The sequence below is a fragment of the Crocodylus porosus genome, unplaced genomic scaffold, assembly GCF_001723895.1.
Source record: "Crocodylus porosus isolate Cpor-Errol unplaced genomic scaffold, CroPor_comp1, whole genome shotgun sequence".
NCBI lineage: Eukaryota > Metazoa > Chordata > Crocodylia > Crocodylidae > Crocodylus > Crocodylus porosus.
In genome coordinates this window covers 96,993,546-97,017,378 of record NW_017728947.1, presented here as the reverse complement: position 1 = coordinate 97,017,378, position 23,833 = coordinate 96,993,546, and the positions used below count along the sequence as shown (strand labels likewise).

The 23,833-nt window shown below is 42.6% G+C and overlaps 1 protein-coding gene across 3 annotated transcripts in view; it reads left to right on the top strand.

The window, feature by feature from the left end:
- Positions 1-23,833, top strand: part of BEGAIN (brain enriched guanylate kinase associated) — a 267,639-nt gene that overhangs the window by 120,630 nt on the left and 123,176 nt on the right. The window contains exon 3 of one of the 3 annotated variants that reach the window (XM_019552520.1): positions 12,640-12,729. The exons of the other annotated variants lie outside the window; for them this stretch is intronic. Within the exon in view, the coding sequence (XP_019408065.1) occupies positions 12,640-12,729 (90 nt within the window). The remainder of the gene's footprint in view (positions 1-12,639; positions 12,730-23,833) is intronic. 3 annotated transcript variants of the gene reach the window in all.

Sequence of the window (23,833 nt, the reverse complement as noted above, 5' to 3'; positions counted from 1 at the left end):
TTTGGCTGTCTGTACTTTGCCACAGACAAAAATCAATTACTCACACCACATTGGTTAACATTAACTTACTCTATATAAAGTAGCATCTACAAATATGTCTGGTATTTTATTTTTAATAGACTCTTATATAGAACAAACCTTTCCAGTAACCAATTTTAAATGCTTATGTAATTTTAATATAACTGTAGTTAGATATTTTCCTTACAAAATAAGCTCCTTTGTCCCCATGACTTGGCACTAAATATCTAGACAAAGACAGATTTTTTTGCTGCAAAGCCTATTCTGTTTTTCTAGATAAAGAACAGAAAATAGCACATGACAGGAGTTAACCAAGCAGTAATAAAGCTCACCTGAACTTACGGATGTTTTAATTGCCAAATGAGACATGTTGCACAACAATTGGGTTTTTTTAAGAAAAGGGATAATTCAGTCAATTCATAATGGATTTAATTGTGCTCTGATTGCTCACACCTGGTGATTTATTTTTCTAACATTTTTGTTTTATTTTACTGAAACACTTTCAAATAATAGAATGGGCCTTAATCCACGTATAGTAAAGTGGTTCAGGCCTTGATATAAATGAAATACTTTCATTTTTCTGGGCACATCCAATAGCTAACACTTTCTGTAGATTAATAGCCTATTCCAAATACTACCCCCAGTCAGTCTCTTCCTCAAAGAGGAATTTTCACCCATGATTATCTTAGATTTTATTCTGCTGTCCTTCACACCTCTGGGGCCACTCTCTCCCCAGCCTTCTCCAATCAAGCTTTGTCCATTGTTATCTCAAGATGCCGCATCTCTTTCATGCACCGTGGCACCCCACACAAAAATCCTATTTCCACTATTATTTGTATGTTGTATGACAACAGTGATTAAAGTCTCTACCTGAAATTGTAACACATTACACTATAGATTGCACAAATACATATTAAGAGCCAGTCCCCCACCTGATTAATTTACAGTCTACCTAGACAAGACACACAAAGGATGGAAAGAGAAAGAAAGAAAAAGGAAGTGGTCTGCTCTGCATCAGGTACCTGAGCTTGAAAGAGAGCCCATAGTTCTGAACCCCCAGGATGGTGCCCTCCCCCGGCCCACACTGCTTCTCTTCTCCAGTTTGGGGGCCACACTGTTCATTGGCCATCTCAAGTCCTTAGTATATAACAGTCTGGCATAGATGGATCTCTCAGGAGCAAGTATAGGATACATTAAGATAATCTAAGATCTATCACCTAAATTGGAAGGTGCATGCAATGGCAAATACAACAAACAGCAATGACCAATGATGCCATAGGGCATGATAGACTGAAGTAACCTCAATAAAAATATAATGCATTAAGTGACATACAGACCTGCCCATGCAACTCCACTGAGTTTCTTTAATGGAGTTACAGCCAGTGCTGAATTATTTCTTTATTCGTTAAAGAATTTAGCCCAAGGAGTCTAAATCTGTGACAGTGGAACAAGGGAAGAAGATCAAAAGGGAAACAATCAGAAATAAAAGAACAATTTTTATATTGAGCTCTGGTCCTTCTTTTTCATGGTTTCCCATCCTAAGCCCCAAACACCTAGGATGCTCTGTTTTATAGATGGCTCAGATTACTGCCAAGTATGCCTATACATCAGGGGGCACATTTGCAAACATAGTAAGAATTATTGTGGAGGTACAGGGGTGTAGGTTGTAGCCATGTTAGTCCAAGGACATAGGTAGACAAGGTTCTTTGGGTGAATCTGATATCTTTTATTAGACCAACTTAAATAGTTGGGAAAAATTTTTTAGCAAGGTTTTGGGTTTAAAAACCCTTCATCAGACTGAAGAAGTCTCTGTAGCTGGTGTGTGCTCTTCCTGAATGGGAATAAATAGTAAAGAAGCCAGAGGCTGGGCTGGTGTGCATGCAACACATGGAGGTACAAAATGTATAAACAGGTATTGTTCCAGTAAGAAGTATCCCTGGATCACACACACATTTTAACAACCTATATAATAACTTTGATCTTCTGGCTATATAAAGGAAATCTCCGAGTACTTTTGAACAACACACAGGCAGGGGCAGATCCAGAGGAGTTGCAGTAGTACAGCTGCACCCCACTTTTGGACTGGAGTCCTGGACTGGCATGAAACCTCTGGGGACTTTTTTAAAGTCCCCAAAGGAGGTGAGAATCCCCTCTCCCTTCCCCTCCATGGTCAAAGGCATGTCTTCTCCACTTCCCTTCTCTTGGAGGCTTGAAGTTAGAGATAGAGCTGCCCCTGTAGCTCAGATTACTGCTCTTGAACCCTTTTTGCCAAATCCTGGATCTACCCTTGCACACAGGGTATCATTTCTTGTAGACTAGATACCTCTGAGATGATCTGTGATCACAGCAGAGAACAAACACCCTTACTCCATGGTAGTAGGAAGCAAAAATTAAAAGTATCTTTGCCATCAAGGCCAAACTGGCCATTGCTTCTGAAAAAAAGAAGTATATTTACAACATATGTTCATTTCCATCAGGAAAAACTGGGTCTCTTCACATTTTACTATAGTTGACTTTTCCTTGCATTTGCTTCCCTTCCCCCAAATTTAATCATCAGTCAAACTGTGTTCAGGTTGTTGTTAAATTCCAAATCTTCTCAGGCCTGCTAATATATTTGGTGGCCTGATGAGGTACCAGATTGAAAAACTTCTGTCCTTACCGGTGACAGAAAAGGCCTGTATGACCTCTCAGCCTCAGGTGATTTTTTCAAGCATTCAGCTAAAATGGTTTGGGCAGTTCTGAAAAAAATTAGCAAAAAAGATGTTATTTTTTCCCAGGTTAAAATAATAACTTGTGCTGTTTCATTAAGAAAGGAAATATCTGTGCTCTGGTTGCAAGGACCTGAAACTTGAAAAGGGAATAGGGTTTATCTAATGAAATCCCCATGGACATTTGCTCCATACAACCAAGTTATGAACATCTGACAAATCTCAGTTTACATATACAGAGTAGAGATATGTTAGGGTTTGGCAGCTAAATTTTCTATAGATCCTATAGACTTTTCTTGTCATTGCTTCCTCTGGCAGCCAACGGTCATTGTGGTGTTAGGCCCAGGCACTGCGGGGGCAGGAGACTATCATTCTTTTGCTTTCAGTGTTAACCTTGACTGTGCTGAGGCAGTGGGAGGAAGAGGAGGAGGTAGAGGAGGAGGAGGTGGCCATGGAAACAGTCTGATGGAAATACAGAGATGTGCAAAACAGAGAATGGGCAGGAGAGCATGGGTTGTAGCAGCAGCAGCAAAGGGTGGGAAGAAGCTAAAGCAGGCAGAAGTTGGTGGGCGGGATGAACAAGAGTCATGGCAGGAGCCTTGGCAAAAGGCAGAAACTTATATGGGGGATGGGATGCAGGCTTGGAAGGGAAGAGCAGATAGAGGGAGAGACTGGATGAGAGAGTCAAATGGATCTAAAACCACTGAAGCACAGGTGACAGGGGGCAAGCCTTGCCATAATGGAGGTGACAAGCAGAGGTAGTCCAACATATGGCCACAGCTCTTGCTCACCCCCTCCCACAAATGGCCATGTCCTCCAGGGCCACTGGACAACCCTACTGCACATGCTAAGTCTACTCATCCATGTTTATGTAGCCACATAATAAAGTCAGAGCTGAAAACACCTGGGTTGACAGCTAGAAAACTGCCATTTAGAGGCACAAAGGGAAACAGAATTCAGCCCTAAGTACTCATTACTTAGCACATCAACCTGTTGAACCTTTTTAAAAAGAATGCTTTTTTATTATTAAAATTTGGAGCCAGGTCTAGCAGGCTTCATCAAATGGAATCAGACCTTCCTAGATCTTTCATGTGCTGGAGTTTGCAAGTGGAAAGTGGAAAAAAAACCCTGAACAGTGGGAAAAAAAAACCCTGGTCATACTGTGTTTACTTTCAGCATCCACTTTCTGCCACTGTGTGACACAGGATACTGGGCAAGATGAACCTGTGGTCTGACCCAATAAATGGCAGTTCTTATGTTCTTATGCACATTCATTTGCTAAGCCAGACAACAACATCTTTGCTTGATGTATTTAGTGTCCCAGACTACTGCAGAGTCTGAATAGAGGTCACTCATCAACAGAGCAAATCATTTGTATTTGAGGAGAACTGCAGCCTGCTTCATACTGTTTCCATCTGTGAAAGTGGCACAGCACCCTTGGTTGGTGTGGAATCTATTCAGTGCAATAGGGCAAAATCAGGAGGATGAATGGCAGGGTTGGCAATGAAGAACTTGTTGTTATTAATGATTAATGATTCCTCTTACTAGCATGATTCTGCAGATATGCCCTGAGGTACTTCAGATTGCAAGGGCATTTTGAGGACAGACACAGGTGAGTTAGAGATCTCTATAATCATAGCTCATAAAATCATGGAAAACTAGGGCTGGAAGTGACCTCCAGAGATCATTTAGTCCAACCCCTTGCTCAAGACAGGATCATCACTATCCAAACTGTCCCATATAAATATCTAACCAATTCATTTCTAAAACTATACAACCATCCATGTCTCATAACAGCAAGGCATACTGTCCAAAGACACTAACATCACCCTAACTTGCCACAAGTAAAGGCAGGGAATGTGCACTATAGGAAGGGAGGGGGAGAAGGAAGCAGGAGGGAGCTGCAGGCTGGGGTTTGCCCTTTTCTCAGCCCAGAGTTCCTGCCCTCCCTTTTCCTCCCTTCCCCCCCACCCCAATACTGCAGACAGCACTAGAACTGGGAGGAGGGATGAGGCTAGGGGAGAGGATACAGACAGGCAACTCCTCCTTGATTGGCTCCAAAGTGGAACTCAATCCCCCACCCCTTCCCCCAACCCAACAGCTAATATCTGTTGGGTTGGGGGCAGCAATCTAACTCATGGCACTTTCTGTGAAGCACTATGAGCTAGAGCAGGAAGTAGCATGTCTGCCAGTGTCCTATATGTCTGTTAAATTATATCATGGGTGACTAGTGCCACCTTAGTCGGGGGGGGGGTCACATGCCCTCCCTCCTGCCGACCAGGGAAGGGGTCCCCCACAGCCAGTCTTGCTGCCTGGGGGAAGTTCCCCTGCAGCTGATCTCACTGCCTGGGGAGGCCCCCACGGCTGATCCCACAACAACTAATCACTGCGGCTGGTCACTACAGCCACTTCTGGGAGTTGCTGAGGCCGCTTCTGGGAGGGGCTGCAGGGATCGACCGGCACTTGCAGGGGGAGCACCGATGCTTCCACCTGCCCCCACAACCCATCGCCTAAGCAGCAGGTGCAGCCGGTCAGGGGGTGCACCAGTGCTCTTAGGGAGTGCACGTGCATACACTATGTGTCACCACTGAACTATATGATCTGTTCCTGAGCAGCAAAAGCACTTTAAAGATGTGATATGCTTGTTTCTGGTTGGATGATATGATAATAGTGTTCAGCTGGTGGCTGTGTGTCTACAATCAGGATAGCATGTAGATCAGAAAATGACTGAGCTTGGTGCTGGAGCAGATTTCATCTGTATAAATGAACTTTTATTAAAAGGTGGACTGAAGGTCATTAGGGTAGAAATTAAACAATACGGTTGTAAGCACACAGCTCAATGGGAGGATATCTGTCTTTGCTATGCATTTGTTTTATTTCCCTTGTACACTCTAATCCACCTGTCAGTGGTTTCAGCTACCCACTTGGACCAAAAGGCCAAGATAGTAGCCTATGTCATAAGCAAATGAAGCACTATTGCTCCAGTATGAAAGCAGGGGGAATGGTTCTGAAATTCTTTTGCAAGATATAAACTCTGTACCATAATTTGATTGCTGCAACACTCAACAAAATTCTGTATGCAGGACACACTGGCAAAAAGATGCTCCAGGATCTAGAAACATTTAGAAAACAACAATATTGGTCAATGGCCTTCTGCACTGTACAGGTCTTTCCCTGCTTTCAGCAGGAAGTGATCTTGGAAAGAAAAAAACCCAAAATCCTAAGCAATTTATGCTTTCCAATAACATGAGTAAATATTTGGACCAACCAAAAGCAAACACGTGGACCAAGATGCTTCAGGAACACCAAAAACATGTTGCTATATCCTGAACTGTAGTGAGTTTTGCAGTAGTATTATTCAGTACTATGTCCAATTCAATGACAGTTGATAGAACTGGATAATTCTGAGAATGGCTTTGACAAGGGAACTACTCCCACTCACTGTGAACTTGTTGCTTGACACTTATATCTAGGTGAGCTTTGGTGGTCACGTGCTAATGGTTGTTGGATCAGACCAAGTTGTTAGTGCAAATGCCAGCATTTTCTGCTAGAGTTGAGGAAGTGATTTTTTTTCAGTTGCCCCCACCCAGGAGGCACACTTAGCAACAATTAAAAAGGATGATCAGCTACATCAGGGTCAGATAATTCACACCGTTTAAAACAAATTCTGGGACACACTGTGTTGACCTGGCAGTTGTTCCAAAAGACTACCACACATGCTGCACTAAAGAAGATTTACCAAAATATCTATACACTTCTTCAGTTGGCATGCTGGGACATGGGGATATAGTCATGGTAGTACAACCCAGGATTTTCCACTAGGATTAGGATTCCTGCTTCATCCATATGACCCTTGAGGTCCTTTCCAATTTTAGAATTATACAGTTCCATGAATAATTCTCCCAGTTTGGTCTGTAAAAGTTCTACCTCTGCTTATTAATAAGCCAGATTTATAAATAAATGCACCCAAAATAGCAGGCTGTTGTTACTTGAAAGAATGGCAGGGCTGTTCTTCAACTTGTCCTACTAAATATAAATAGCAAAAGACAAAAATAGTGCTGTATAGAAAAATATTAATAATGCCCCAATCCCAGTTAAGATCAGTTGGTCCAATAAAAGATATCACAAAAAATTCTCAGATTTTTCCTGTACCATCACAGCTACTACAACCTCACCCAAGACATACACTGGAAAGAATAAGGGAGCAGTCATGAACTCTCCAAATATGAGAAGGCAGGAAAAGCATTATCATCCTCAATGTAGTTTGTAAAAACCTTCACACATCTTCTTCTATCATAGGAATAGTGTTTTAGGGAAGACCATATATGAGCCAAACATTTTTAAATTTATCAGATGCTACGACATTTACTCACATGTAAAAGGGTAGAGAGGCAAAGGGAGGAAGAGCTGCATTGTTTTCCTCTTACATCGTGCTATTCCTTAAAAATACAAAATTGTTCTTTTTGTCTGTATCATTTATAATTAACTATCTGTCATCTGCCACCCTCAGGACTTAATAGTGCTTATTTAATTTCTCTAAACAGCAATTAGTGTACCAGCTATATTTAAACAATCTTGGACATGCTTGCTTAGAGATCAATAGCCACTAACGATTTCACATGACTTTTGGTAGATGTGTTGAAGATTTTATTTGAAGTATTGAACATAGAAGCCCAATACTTTGGCTGATAGAATAAGGAAACATGGGTTATTACAACAGTACACTTGGGTTAAGACCTCACTTGACATAAGATATTGTCTCTGTTCTATCACCCACAGAGCAAGATGCTGTATGCAACAGTGGGCAGAGAACAATGAATTATGTTACCCGACTATAGTGTAATAAAAAGCTACTTATTTCTAGCCAAAAACTATATTATCAGCACTTTATCAGGCTATTTATAGAGGACATTCTTCATGAAAAAGTACAACAGCTGCCTACTGCAACTATAAAATATTGTTTCTGAGTAAACCAAATTTGTTTATTGGTTTTACAACTATTTCTTTCTAAGGGAGAAAGCCAGGCACTGAACTGAGATCATTTTTCATTTGGTTTTCCCCAAAGTTTACAACTTCTTGTGGATAAAAGATGATCTATGATATTCTGATCTTTTAGTCTGCCAGTGATAAAACAACTTCCCGTGTAATTTAGGAATGCTGCTAAATTCATTTTCAGATTTGTATACCAGGCAAATAAATAAATCATATAATCACTAATTATCTTTCAACCTTGCACTTGCGAATTGAATTAGAGTGACTACAACTGACACTGATTATCTGAGACAGGATGTTATTAAATCCCTTTGGGAGAGAGGTTTTGTAAGCCAAGATCCATCACATTTAGAGCAGAGAGCATTTTTCTGCATTAGTTCATTTATGGGCAATCATTCAGGTCTTGCTAGTAAGAGCATACAACGAGCAACACCGAACAACAACAGCAAGTAAAATTAATACTAACACTATCTGCTAGAACATCTATTTTATTTATAGCCTTAAGATGCCTTGGCAAGAATATCTGCATGAGAAATGATAGCTGTATATGAAAGAAAATGTATGGTTCTAGCATCTATACTGTAGAATGCCATCTCACAATATCTGGACATTGACAGAGATTTCACCCTGCATATGGGAGGTCTTCAGTCCTAATATTTTTTTTACTGCATTTTATGGCTTCAAGAGTCCAGCCCAATGGTTTTATTGGATCCATTGCAAGTTCTGATCTTTCATTAGCAAAGTACTGCATCTTGTTGATCTTTTAGCTGACTAATTTGAACAGTCTTTCCTGGTTTTAAAGAAACTTCTCGCTGAATTCTCTGCTTTTCCTGCCTGAAGATTTTAAAGGCCCAGTTTTTAGAAGCAGGCTTTAATTTTGTAACCCAAATTTACAGGCACAAAATGAGATGTTTCTGTCAAATTCAGGGCCTTTATTTCTTCTCCTATTGTGGACTATGTGTATAACATCAGGTAACAATGGCAGTACAGAGAGAGATTCCATAAATGCTGGTGTATATTTGTAGATTAAATAGGAGGTGCAGAGTTAACTTGATAATACCAGGAAAGCGAAGACACCCAATCTAAAATACCATTGACAGCTCATTGAAAAGCCACCGGTACCAACGTATTTTAGATGTTAGCCATTTGCCCTTGCCTCCTTTTTAATGTTAATGTCTGTGTGGCCTATAAGTTAGTGCGATGAGAAAATCTACTGAACCTCCGGCTGTCCCTTATTTTTCCCGCCTCACAGATGTCTGCCCACATGTGATTTGTGTCAGACAGCAAACTGAAAGAACTGATCAGAGGCTGTGTGTTTTGCTCTTTCTATAAACCCTGTTACTCTCCGTGAAGAGGCCATGGTGCTTTGTAGCCTTCTTTCACTCGGACAAGCAAGGTGGGGAAGGCAATAACAACCCCACTCCCAGGAGCACGTACAAACCCACTCAGACGAAAATGACAGACCCAGACTTGGGGGCTGATGCAGAGCACAGCCCTGAATGTTCTGGGCAATTCAAGTGCATGACAAGGAGACATTACCTTGGCTGTTTCCCCTTGTTGGCCAGCTTATAGATCCAGGCACAGTTGGGGAAAGAGTGAGAAGGGAAACTAAAACCTTTCAAAAGCTACAGTAAGGGAGCAGACATAAGTGACAGATTTTGCACAATCAGCTGGCTGAAAGCATTTTACAGCCATACCATGACATATGTGCATGCCTGCAGAGTGCTTTTAAAGTAGCTGATCATGTGACATATTAACCCTCCTCAAATAAGGTATCAGATGAGTGCCTTAGGGAACCTGTGTTCCCTAGGGCCATGCAATTGGGGCTGGGCTGATGCAACCTAGCCCTGCCCCCAGGGCTGTCAGCAGGAAGGGAGTGGGCAGGCAAGAGGGGGAGCAAGCTGCCAGCTGGGGTTTGCCCAGCTTGAGCTGGAAGTGGGGCTAGATCAGAGCCCCCCTGCCTCACAGCTCCCCACTATTCTCCCTGCTGCAGCTCAGGCCAGGCAAACCCCAGCTAGCAGCTCACATTGCCTCCCTCCGCTCTTCCTGCTGACTGCCCTGGAGGTGGGAGGGTGGGGGCTGGGGAAGAGGGGCATTTTCTTGGTTACAAGCAGGCTCCTGCAAGCAGGCTTGATTCCCCCTGCCCCAATAGGCAAAAGTCTGTTGGGGGGACAGGGAGGAGTGCTCTAACTTGTGGTGCTTTATGTAAAGCACCATGAGTTAGAGTAGGGGACTGCACATCTGTCAGTACTCCTTCTCTTGCTTCTCAGTCTCCTTTTCCTGCTGCTGTGCATTGCTGGCACAGTGTCTCCCAGTACTTGTTCCCTGGGTAGAGTCGTTTCTGTGTCACATCTGCTCAGGGCTGTTTGCCTAAGGCACTACCTAACCCTACTAATCACAAAAGATTCCAGAAGAATGGGAAAGTTGGCCTGAAATAAATCACTGCTGGCATCCCAGAGCTTCCTAAGACTTCTTTCAAATATCCTGCTAAAATGATATACCTCTGAATGTTTAATCAACAACTCAAGCATGAAACCATCTAGAAACTAATAAGCTACACTCCTTTATTTTTTACACTAGAGTATTTAATATTTCACACTTCAGTGTTTTTAGGTTTCATTTAAACTATAATTCATTAAGATGCTAGAGTACTGGAAGTGTGCCAGAGCACATAGTAATGTATTAGAACTACACCAGCTTTCATGTTTGGCTATTAATGGTGAGTACGAGGGCCTTATATGAAATTGTGCTGTGCAGTTATTGTACTAGTACAGCCCTCATCTACAGAGCATATAGATTTTCCAGGATTCCTTCTAATCAGATGTCATTCATTGATCAGGTTCTTCTGAGTGTTGATGGAAATCTGTGTTTCAGTACAGAGGTTGATTCTTTACATGATTTCTTCCATTTCATGGGGGAATTTTCTATTAAATTAGAAAATTGAATGATGGGCTGCCTCTTATCCCGCCAGCAATGGGCATCATTATGCTGTCCTTATCCAGAGTCAGTCAACGGGACTGCTCAAAGGTTATTATTATTTGTCAATACAAATAGAGGTGGAAGAATCAAAACTGGCAGTGCTATCTTCAAATACATTTTATAGTCCAAAGGGTTGTTTTATTTAAATATGCTCCTTACTCCATTGAAGTCGAACAGGGCTAAGAGCTGTTCACAGCTGAAAAAATCTGGAATGATTTCATTGATATAACTGAGCAGAATTTTACTTATTGTCCATCCATAGGAGTTATTTGGATAGGATTAGGACCTTCAGATTTGACCCCATGATACTTCTGTAGTGAAGAGATCCATTTATGCAGCATTCTTGATCTGGTGCTAAGTAATCATCCAGGTATCCATCACTGTTGAAATGTAGTGCTCCCAGATTCAGTTTACATTAAAGATGGCAGACTCAGGAAGGCTTCCCACTTCACTAGATTGTTCTGTTCTATTCAGATGTCCACACTGCAGCCTGCTCTCAAAGTATGTCCCTATTCCAACCAAGATGTTTATACAAATGCATACAGTTCCTGGCAATACTGCTAACTAATCATGAATACTGGCAGGTAGGATATTCTCACATGTGCCCCTTTTGCCAATTAGGTTTATTACCAGCGATAGGGATGTTGCTGGTTGCTAAATAAAAATAGCAGTTATGTAAACAAAAACTTACTCTTTTTGTCTCTATAGCAAGTGGTCTTAGGTTGTGCTTTCCAATTTTGAAAGCAACCGAGAGAACAATGCAGATTCACCCTGTGTGGCCAGATCCTGTCGTCCTTACTCAGAGTTTACAGAGGGAGAACTCCCACTGACTTCAGTGGGACTCCACCTGAATAAGGACTAACTAGAATATTTCCAGTCTTGGGGCATAGAGAAATGAACACATATGCCAGTGCACTTTACACAGGTTTTGTACACCAATGTAAATTACACCAGGTTCAGACATGGACAGACATGCAGCCATCTTGGGGTAGATGACACTCCAGGCAGCTGTTACTGCATTTCACCACTGGGCAGTGGGGAGGTAGGAGAGCAGGCAATAGTTTATTTGCCTCTGGCAGACAGCTACGCTGGGATGGATGCAAGCAGACAAAAGTCATACTGGTTTAACTTACACCAATAGGTTTACCCAGACTCTTTCAGGAGTAATTCGCTACAAGACTGGAAAAATTATTCAAAGTTAAGGGTTAACATCATTTGCCTGCTGCTTCATTTACATTGGTGTGATGCCACCTGCACCAGTGTAAATGTCTTGTCTGTCCATGTCTTTACCAGTGCTGCTTGATCTTAATGCTAGGGAGTAGCTCCCACTGCCAGTATGCCTACCTGTTGTACCTTTGTGGAGCTCTGAACCTACTTTTTGTGCTAATCATGGCTTATATTGCTTGTTCAGGTTTATGCTGTTTTGTGCTTTCCATTTGCAGCAATCATTTTGCAGCTATTCTTCTGCAGCTGTTGGATGTGCACAGTACATGGTATGCAGAACTTGAGTCTCAGCCCAGATTTAATTAAAACTATTAAACATTCTATCACCATAGTGCTCAGAAATACTTTGCTGGCTGTATTGATATGAAATTGGTTTGACTTGATTTTTTCTCACAATCCAACTAGAAGGGCGTGACTCAAAAGTGGGGTGAGCAGGTGCTCCAATAAAATCAATTGGACCCACTTACATTTTCGGGTTTGACCCTAAATATTTATCGTGACCTATATCTGGTCTCACAAGACAATCAAAAAAACAAGTGAGCTGGAACAACTTGTGTGTAGATTTAATATTGCTTTAAAGTAATACAATATTAATTTTAATGAATTAGTATCCAAATTATGCCAGAACCTGCTTATATGCAGGTATTTTAGCTAGGTTACCACTCCTTTGTCTTATGAGCCATACCTAGCCATGGTTTATCCTCTATTCATGCTGCAGGGTACGAAATTCCTGGGTGCCAACCTGTCTATGGCAACCTAGAATTCTCCAGGGCAGGCTCGCAAAATCTTCACCTACCCTCTGGGACAGGTAATGAACAAGTGCTGTTTTGTGAAGTTATGCTTTCTTTCTAACTTTCTGATGTCAGTAACATGTTCTGTTTCTTCACATCAGTCTCTAGTCTCTCATACGCCAACTGTATGGTATTTCTGAATCAGGGAAATAAAAAGCAAAGCTGTTTGATAGTACTCTAGATGCCTGCCTCATAGCAGTCTGTAGTAATTATTATCAGCATGTATAACAGCCAAAAAGATGTTTAAAAAGCCACAATTTCTACAGCTTTCTATAGATTCATATTTTTCCAGCATATGTACACAGTTCATTCCATTACTGATGAAACAGTAATTTAACCAATTTACTTGCAGTTCTTAATTGCCAATGTTTGCATACTCTGAGATCTCTTTCTTTTGTTGCGTGTACTTTAATTCATTGGTCTCCAGGTGTCAGGTTCTCTCAATGCAAGAGGTGCAGAGATGATGAAAGGATGTGTCAGGAACAGACAAGATGGAGGAGTCATGATTGATTCTAGCTTGACATTCCTATACAACAACTAATGAGTTTGCTGGGGTTTTTCTTCCTTCTCTTTCATTTTTGTTCTTTCTGCCAAGATCTGCCCCGCATTATGCCAAACTGCGGGTACCTAGAAACAATGCTGTTCACTCACCCTATAAAGTTTTTACTGAGACAGATATTCCAAAATGGAAAATTAATTAGGCAATACAAAAGGCAGGTTTGACCATAGTGCATTTATTGCAATCTTCAAATTTTCCACAGAGAACTGGTGTAGGCTACCACCCTTTCAGAAATCAGAGAGCAAGAATGGACATCCTTCAGCTATTGCCTGCTACGCTGCTTATTACAGGGAGGAAGTGAAGAGTAAAATAGACATTTTTCCTTTGAAGGCAAGTATATGCCCATATGATATACTGGGAAATGGGGTTTGAATCATTTCCAGTCCTTCAGTGCCCTGGACCATTGTTACCTGGTTCCAGATAGGACAGGGGTGAGAACTGCTTGTTTCATGGTATTTCTGGTTCTGATCATGCCTGAAATAATATAGAACAGGAAAAAAAACCTCAACCAGTGATTCCCTCCTGCAAAGAATATAATTTTAATTTATTTTGATGTTTTTAGATATTGTTGTACATCAGAACTAGTTTTCCCAGCCATATCATAACCCTTAAATTCAGTCATGTGTATGTGTGTGTGCGTGTGTGTGTATTTAACAGATATTCATCAAGAAGCACAGAAGACAGGGCTATGGTGTAAAGGTACAGTATTTAGTAGCCTTAGTTTATGACCAGCTAAAACATGTTATCCTTTCACTGCCTCTAACACAAGCCTTAACTCCATTAACCATCAATTTGTGGCACTTGCTTTCTAGTAGAAATGAACTTGTGCTAATGAGAAAAATATCATAATTGGACTTTACCGTGTCCCCAGGTTTAAGGGTGTCCAGATCCAGGATTTTGGTTCATACTATTTAACGACTTAAAAGAGTGACATGTGGTAAAGGATGCTGCTGATATTCTTGCATCAGTATCTGCAAGAACTGCAAAATGAACTGAAGTTTTAACTCACGTCATCACTAAGGTTTCAAGACCAGTACGGATGTTTGTCTGCAGTGGGCAGAATTCCTGGATTTTCAAACAATAGCTGCAGTAGCATAATTAGGTTTGGGAGAGCTGGGCACCAGCCACGAGCACCAATACAGAGGGGCAGTCCATGCAGCAGCAGCAGCCCTTGTGCTGACACACTGATGCTTGGCACCCTCTCCCCTCTGGCTGTGCTCAGGGTACCAAAATTCCTAGTTACTTCTCTGCATATCTGCACTGTGCTTTACACAGCTGCTGGTGCACAGTTCTGCTTACACGTACCCAAATATGTGCTGCCAGATGTTGGGCCATCTCTGGCTGTAGAAAGCTTCCTGGTTTGAGAGCCTACTTCCTCCTCTTAGAGAACAGTTGTTTGAAGTGAGTTCACAACATGCTGAGCAGTGGCAACCTTGCAAGAGGTGATCTCATTTAGATTCTTGCAGAATAAGAAACTTGTCAGTTCACAAGGCTAAAATACAGCAAAGCAATAGATAAAACAATGGGAGGTTCAAAATAATGAACTAAAGAGGATAGATGGCACATTTTTGATTTACTGCAACCCAAAGTTGATCACCCGGTTAAAAGCCACCTCCACATTTATTCAAACACATTTCATTCAGGTAACAGTGGGAGCCGATTTTGCCTCCAGTTGAAGTCTCAACTAATCCCATTCAACTGAGATACACGTGCATGTGTGAGGACAGCAACTGCTCCCTAAGCAATCTGCATGACAAGTTCAAGGGTCAGGACAGAGTGTTTAGGCCTAAGGCACCCCGGAGGTTTGCAAAATGTAGATCTGTTTTACTGCCAAAACCCCTGCACAAGAAATCCCTGTTACTCATCCTCTTCCCCTTAGTATGTAGCTTTAACATCATCACAACGCCTTCCTGCATTGGACAGAGTAGAACAACAACGAACAGACGTCCCATTTGATCTTCAGCATTGCCCAGCCATTACTAAGCATATCCAAGACACTACTGACCCCTGTATTTTCACACATACCACGCACCAACAAATAAAACAAGTGCCTTGCTTTGGGAAGGTAAAATAAAGGAAAAAAATGTTTTTTCCAGAGTTATAGATAAATTCTGTCTGCAAGGGATGCTGGCCATATTCCTGAATCCTGATTAGCACTGCTGAGGCAAAAGCTGAAGTTTTAACCTCTACAATCACTGGCAAATTGGCAGCAGCTATTGGCTGCTCAGCCAAAAGTTACTGACAATTTCTCAGCGGCGGTGAAAGGGTTAACACTGTAGCTCTACCCTTGAGAGGCAAACTCTGCCCTCTCCCTCCCTGAGGCTGGCAGGAGGGGAAGTATGGCAGCCATTTTACAGTGTCTCCATGCTTCCATTCCTCCACTCCAACATCGAAACTTCAGCTTCCCCCCTTGAGACACGCACCACCATTTCATAGGGCTGACTTTTGGGCGACAGGTGTATGTGATATGCAAGTAAATGCAGTATTTCTCATCTAGGCAACATCAGTGATCTCTCTGGTAGCATTTTATAGTAACTGTTAGCAGATGTTGACTTTTAAAAAGGTTGATCCCTATACATTCACATTTTGATTACAACATAAGTGCTGCTTTGACTTTCCTCATAAAGGATAACCATGAAGCTCTGGTATGAATTCTACTGATAAATTAATGAAAATTGGTGTTATTGGACACTCCACACAGTCTGAAACAGAAAATCAAAAGCATTGATTTCTTTAATACTTCCCTCTAGAAGTAACTCAAAATGGCTTCTCCCAGAGCAAAGAGTAAATGTGGCTCTTGCATTTAATTAACAACTTTCCTTTAGGAAATAGCATTCACTGCCCTCTCAATGAACCAAACAGCCCCTGAAGAAGCAGCAAGTTTCAGGTGTGTTTTAAACCAAAGAAAAAGAAAAGGAGCAGCAAGGGGAGAAAACAGAAAGAATGAGGGGGAGGAATTGGCAACTGTGGGTAAAGATTGTATCATGCACTCATCCAATTCCTTCAGTCTGACTACTTTATCTCAAGACGACAGGAACTGATTCCCTTGCCTGATGCCAGAGCAACTCTTCACAGAATTTCCCCTGTCATTTAAATGAAATGTTAAAATATGAATTTCAATATGCCTCTCTGCACTACACTTCCCAAAGCTTTACTGCTTGCTCTGTCTTTACAAGCATGCACTGTTCACCATTACTAAAACAAAAATGAGACAAACACAAAGCAGAACAGGACAGAGTGAGAAACAGGAAGGGACCCACAACACAACCACAGAGAATATGGCTTTACAGGTGTGAAAGCTGATACCGCAGGACTTCCTCTAGGCCAGAGGTTCTCAAACTTTTTATTTACCGCATATCCCCTTCTGGACTTACCAGCTGCCTGCGTACCCCTACCAGCATATGTTTTATACTTAACCCCTTAAATGCCAACTATTATAATGCAAATTAAATCCTGCATTACACATTCTCATGCAGACCCCCCAAGGATGTCTTGCGTACCCTTGCTCTAGGTCTTATCAAATGGGGTGATGAGATGCTTATGCTTAAACGCAAGGCAATCCTAAGGGCTATAAGGTGACTTGGTGCAATTCAAGGATGCCTTCTGAGCTGTCTTGGGAGGCACTACTTTGCTTCCAAATTGAAGGATAAGAACAGAAGTCTCTCTAATTTTACTACCTCCATTTCTCAGTGCCCTGGTATTGACTTCTTACTCATTACTGCTTAGTATGGTGCATTTCTCAGTGAAATATTCTGCAGAGTCCTGATGGTCTGTGCTACATAAAAAGCAGACAGTATTTGCACAACTTAAACTGTGACAGGCAACTTCCCTGTAGTCTTCATTAGAGCAAGATAAATGATTTTGTACAAATAAATGATCTGATGAGCTCAGCTAATTTTCTTGTTTGTGAATTATCCTGATGTCTGCAAATGTATTTTTAGTAGTGTTGGTGCAATGTTGTTGCCATTATGGTCCAAGAGATATGTGAAAGGCAAGACTTCTTGTGGGTGATATCTTTTATTGAGCAACCTGTATGGTTGGTATAGATATAGGCACGCTTTTAGGTGTCACAGTACACTACCTAAGGCTTCTGAGACAGAACTAGACACAAATCAGCTAAATAACATGCAGGATAAAAGCTTGTTAAGTAGGTTCATTATCATTTGTGAAGTGCAGGGTTAGAGTATATCAGGAAGATTATAATAGACCATGAATTTATTGTCTATGGGTGCATCTACACATGTGCTCTAAAGCACAGTAGCCACGTAAAAAGCCATGTGATTACACTAATGGCCAGTAAAATAAGCTACTGAGCATTAAACCTTGCTTTAAAACTGTGCACGATAGTTACCGCACATTAAGGCCACCTAATGTGTATTTCTTTAGTACCTTAAATTGGAGGTACCAAATTTAGTGTGCTTTAGAAAAAATACCTTAATGCCCATGTAGTTGCACCCTAGGTTAAGTCCCTAGCGCTTAGTGTCTGATAGACTGTTGAATTTTTGTTTTCCACATTTCTCTTGTAAAGGTGTTAGGGAGATGTTCTACCTACCTGCATTCCAGTATTTCTATCCTTTATCTTTTTTTTTAGTAGTTGTTCATTCTGGTGTATAGTTCTTGTCTGGTTTCACCCACATAATTTCCATGAGGACATCTGGTACACTGGATGAGGTATACCACGTTCTGCAATAAACACGTGCATGGTCCATGTGTTGACAGATCTTATATTTATTGTTGAGGCAGTGCTGGATCCTGTTAGGTGCCTGTTGATCAGCAGGGGGTTTACTTCTAATTATGAGTTTGGCAAGGCTACAGGGTTGTTTGAAGGCCAGGAGCAGGGGTGTTGAAAATATTTTTCTCAAGGTTTGATCCTTTTCAAGTACAGGCTGTAGTTCTTTGATCATTCTTACAGGGTCAAGTGTGGGATGATAGATGACCACCAAGGTTGTGTGTTCAGTGGGGGAGGGTTTCTTGTATGGTAGTGAATTGCTGCTGAATATCTGGATGGCTCTTTCAAAGAGCCATTTCTCTGCTATTTCTCTGGTGGATTGTCCTTGCTGCGTAAAGGCAGTTTTCATTTTGGCAAGATGGGCATCAGGAGTGCTCTTTTCAGAGCGGATGTGGTGGTATCTGAAAGCCTGATTGTATATCACTGCTTTTTGGTGTGTTTGGGGTGGTTCCTGGTCTTGTAGTCCATGGGTTTTCTGTATATAGATGTTTGTGGGGTGCCCTCCTGGATATACATTGTAGTGTCAAGAAAGTGAATATATATATTGAAGGATATATATAGTATTCCCAAGTGAATTTGATTGAAGGGTAGTGGTTGTTAAACTTACAATGGAAGTTAAGAAGCAAGTCCAGGTGTTCAGTCCAGATGATGAAATGTTATCTATGTAGCTCGGGTATAATGCAAGTGTGGTGGCAGAATTTTCTAAAAAAGCCTCTTCCGTGTGGCTCAAAGAGGTTGGCATATTAGGGAGTCATCCTTATGCCCACAACTAAGCCCATGGTTTGGAAGAAGTGTCAGTTGTGGAAAGTGAGATTGCTGTGGGTGAGGAGGAAGTAGATGACTTGTGCCATGTGTTGTGGTTGCAAAAGTGTAGTCTATTTTCCTGTAGGTATTTCAGGTCAGCAGTGGAGCCTTCACTATATTGGATATTGGTGTATAAACTGATAACATCCAAGGTTATATGTATGACTTTCTCAGGCCGGTGGTTATTAGGCCTGTGCAAAGCAGCAAGTATTCGATTTGGATTTGGCTGATTCGGAGGGATAGTGATTTGATTCAGTGATTCGAGTCATTGGCCCAATTCAATTCAGCTGAATTGGATCCAAAGAGTCAGCACCGATTCAGAGATTTGGCCAGGGACTAAACAGGCAGCAGTCCTCAAGAATGCTGGACACAGCTGCCTCCAGCTGGTAAGCCCGTTGGGGTGGGCAAAGTGGGGAGTGAAGGGATGTGGGGGTGCAGATCAATGCCCCCACAGTGAGGGAGGGATTGGAGTTAGGACTGGGACAAACTGCCCAGCTGGGGTAGGGGGCACAGGACTCAGGGAGGGGGGCTCCCACCACCACGCACTGGCACATGCCACCAGTTGGGGAAGCCATGGAAGCAGACATGTGCCCCCGGATCTGCGCAGGGCGGGCTGGGCCAGGCTGTGCTCTGGCTGGGCAGCAGAAGGCACTAGGAATGGGGGCTCTGCCCTGATGCAGCTTGTCCAGCCAGGGCGGAGGGGACAGGATGCGCATGTGGCAGCACTGGGAGCGGGGACTATGCCCTACTGCTGCTTACCCAGCCAGGGTGGAGGTTGGGGTGGGGCGTGATAAAAGTGCAGCTCACTCCAGGTGGAAGGGGGCTAGCGTCCCAGAGTGCAGCCAGGCCTATCCTGCCCTGTGCAGATCTGGGGACATACACCCACTCCCATGCCCTCACGGACCGGCAGCATGGGGTGGCACACAGCAGCAGGAACTCCCCTCCCTGAGTCTCACGCCTCCCCCCCCACCCCACCCTGGCTGGGCAGCTTGTGGCAGCCGCAATCCCTGCCTCACTGTGGGGGCATTGATCTGTGCCCCCCACCCCAACACCCCTTCCCTCCCTCCTCCACCCGCTACAACAGACTTACCAGCTGGAGGCAGCTGTGTCCAGCGTCCTCAAGGACTGCTGCCTGTTCAGTCTGTGAATCAGTGCCGAATATTTTCCAAATTGATTTGGACCTTTTAATGGGTGCCCCGATTTGATTTGGATTCAGAGATTTGGCTGCCGAATCGAGCCAAATCTCCTCCAGACTGAATCAACTATCAAAGCTTCACATAGCCCTAGGGTTATGTTCTAGATCTTGTTGAGAAAGTCTGTCTTGTCTGGTAGAAAACTTGCTTTTTGAGTGGCAAGTAGTTTTACGTGGTTGTGTGAATCTTGATAATTCTTTTTCTTTGATTCTTCAGTGCAGATATCACAATTGGATATTATGGGTCTGCTAGGACTGTCCTCTTTGTGAATCTTTGGGCGCATGTAAAATGGGATATGAAAGTACGGTGTGAGAGTAGAAGAAGTTTTGTGGGTTTCTTTCCCTGCCTGAAGCTGATGTGGAAAGGATTTAATAATATTTTCTAGCTTCAGAGTGAATGCTGGTATGGGGTCCTTCCTAAGGTCTTTATAATAGCTGGTCCTAAGGGCTTTATAGTAGTCTGAGAATTGTCCATTAGCCTCATTGATGTAGTCTTCACAGCTGATGATGAGAATAGCTCCTCCTTTGTCCACTGGTTCAGTTACTATTTTGTGGTTGGATCTTAGGGACTCATATGGCTTCTCTCTCTCAGGGACAGAGGTTGTGGTGGTCCTGGCATTTGTTGAAAATTGCTCTATTAACTTTCTTCCTGAAACAGTGGTAGTAGTAGTCCAGTCAGATTGTTATTGGTGTTTGTTTAACTGGCACATGCTGTATAACACAAAGGTTATAAGTGGTGGTTCTACCCTGGTGGTGGAAGTATTCTTTCAGGCAAAGTCTGTTGAAGAATTCTTCTAATTCTCCCATATTAATATCTTATCAGGTTGTTTCTGTGAGTAAAACTTCAGGTCTTTGGAGAGTACAGATACTTCAGTGGGATGTGTTGTAGGTATTTTCATAATTCACATGATTTTAGCAGGTAGTTCCTGCAAACTTAATGGAGCTCTTGCCTGGCTGGGCAAATAGCTGGTGTAAAGAGAAATGCTTGCCTGCCTCCTGTTTCTCCTTGACAATGAGGGTTGGACAATGTGAAGATGAACTCCGCTTCCAAACAGTGATTTGTTCGGTTCATGTGAAGGTATTCACTTATGTGTCCCTCAACTTTCATTGTTCATGTATATCCAAACACAGGCTCTCACCTTTTCCTGGTCCTTCATTTCATTCTTCTCTTGTGCCTTATTTCCTAGCCTCCCACCATTTAATTCCCCTGATTTGCAGAGACTTATTCAGATAAATTCATAGTCTTACACCACCTACAAGCTCTGACTGATGGGTCTTTAACTTAATAATTACTTGTTCTCAAAAACTCTGTGTGAGGAAGTCTAGCTAAGTCACTCAGTCTTGCCCTCAAGAATTTAACTGGGTATAATTGGGGGTCTGGAATAAGAAAGGATTAGCAAACTTCAGCTGCCTCTAGACTGACATAGACTTTCTCTAGTCACCTTCTGAATTTTGTGTGTGACATATCCGTTTATCTTATACATGGCAGTGTCTCACTTAGGTATTTAACCTCGAAAGTGTCACTTCAGCAAAACTGGTTATCTTGCTAATAAGAACTGCAAATGTGTTTTGAACACACTAGATCCAAATCAAGTTAACAGAAATATTAAATCACTCCTCAGAGATCTGACTCAGCTCTTCTAGCTCTAAGCAGGAATACAGTATAAAAGTGCAAAGGCCGGGCCAGCCACTACACCAACTTATGAGACAGGATGTATATATATCATGATTTATAGTTGTAAGTTACTTTCTCCTGACAAACTAATCCACATCCTGGACCTCAATGGAATAAAATATTCCCCAACATGGAGAACATCATTTTTAAATGTTGATTTTTATTTTGGTAAATCTTGTGCAGTTTTCACCACTGTGGAGAATCCAAATAGGCTTCAATCATAATAATTTTTTTAAAAAGCAGCTTCAAAATCTACTCCTGAAAGTCACAATTTTATTCATGTTGTTTTTCTCCAATCCAGTAAGTGTTGGGTTGCAAATAATATATTTTAAATAGAGGACCATTTTTATAACTTTATTACAAATATGTATGGAGTCCGGATCTCTGTTAATCATAGAGGAAGTACCCCCTGAAGTGACTCCTTTCATTTTTTTTTTTTATTTAGCTTGCCCCCCAGGTCTGATTGGCAGAGGGGCCCAATCAGCCAGGCTGTTTGCTGCTGATTACTGGGGAAGTGAAAACCACAGGTTTAAATATGCCGTGGTTTTTGCCTCCCCACCACCAATTAGCAGAGGGCCCTCAGTGGCCCTGCAACTTGCTGCTGACCAGCGGGGAGGCAAAAACCACAGCATGTTTAAAACTGTAGTTTTCACTTCCTTGGTGATCAGTGGCAAATGGAGATCCCCAATATTGAGAAAGGTATCCCATTCTACTAAGAGTAATGACATTCACCTAATACAATCCAACTATTGGCAGCTGATCAGCGAGAGGTTTTTTCCATATAAGAGTATAGCTCTTCGTTTTCATCATATACTCTCCTTATATTACATATATTGAATTAAGTCTCTGGAAGAGCTTGAATTTATGTCCAGCATATTAATGGGCCTCATACGCAGAGAGAAAATAATTGCCATTGAAGTCCAGGGAGTATTAATTCATTGGGAAAGGCCCTTCCATGTATGGATGGCCCATTAGGTAAGGTACCCCAATTTCTTAACCAGTGGCACACAAAGGAATGATGTGGCTAGCACATCGTCTGACCACCTTTCATTCCATAAAGGGATTTGGGGCTTTGTTGCATAGGACACTTAACGTGCATTTTACTTAGATCATAGTAAGCATTATCATGCTGTACTGAAAGTTAGGACATGTTCTAAGGAGTTATATGGTAATGCTTACTATATTCTCAGCCCACTTTGGACAGGACTGGGGCTGGCCATACCCCCAGCAATGGGCACCACAGCCCACGCATCTGCCCATGAGGATGTGCAACCCACATGCCTGGAGCCCACACCCTCCCTGCTACATACCCAGCACTGCCCAGCCTGAAAGCACCTGCCCCTGGCATGCAGGAGTGAGTCGGGTCTCTACTACTGGTAGCAAGTGGACGAAGGCATGGGGAACTCAGCCTGGGAGAGAGCGTAACACCTGTTGCCGAATCCATGGGTCGAACTAGGTCTCTACCACTGGCAGTCCTGAACTGGCTCCAGTGCAGTGCAAGGTTGGGACTGTTGGTCCCAACACTGCACCAGAGCCTTGAATTCTGTGGAGGAGTCCAATGATAGCTGAACATGTGTTACTTAATATGATCAGGAAATACTTCCTCCCCCAAAAAAAATGTAATGACTTTGCCATGATACAATCATGCTTAGCGTTAGGCCTGTGCGAAGCAGCTAGTATTCACTTTGGATTCTGCTAATTCATAGGACAGTGATTTGATTTGGTGATTTGAGTCACTGTCCCGATTCAATTTGACCTAATCCGATTCAGAGATTAGACTGCTGCCGAATCTCCGAAATCAGTCAGGCCCATCCTCCCCTGTCCAGCAATGGCTGCCCTGCCCACCCCAGCTCCCGGAACTTGTTAAAAAAAAATCCCTGACTCAGCAGGTGCTGCCAGGTTGGGGGGCAATCCCCACTGCCCCACACTGCATGGGGGGCCCTGCCCTCTAAGAAGAAAAAAAACCAAACCCCAGGCTCACCACTCCTGCTAGTGTTGGGTGATCCCTGCTGCCCCCCACCATATGGGGGGCTCTGCACAAGCCCCCTGAAGCCCTGGAGGCCACTGCAGGAGCCATGAGTCCCAGGGCTTTTCTCATTTTTTTTTTCTTAAGGTACCGGAGCTGGCCTGGGGGGGACACTCCTGGGGGGGCTCATGCAGAG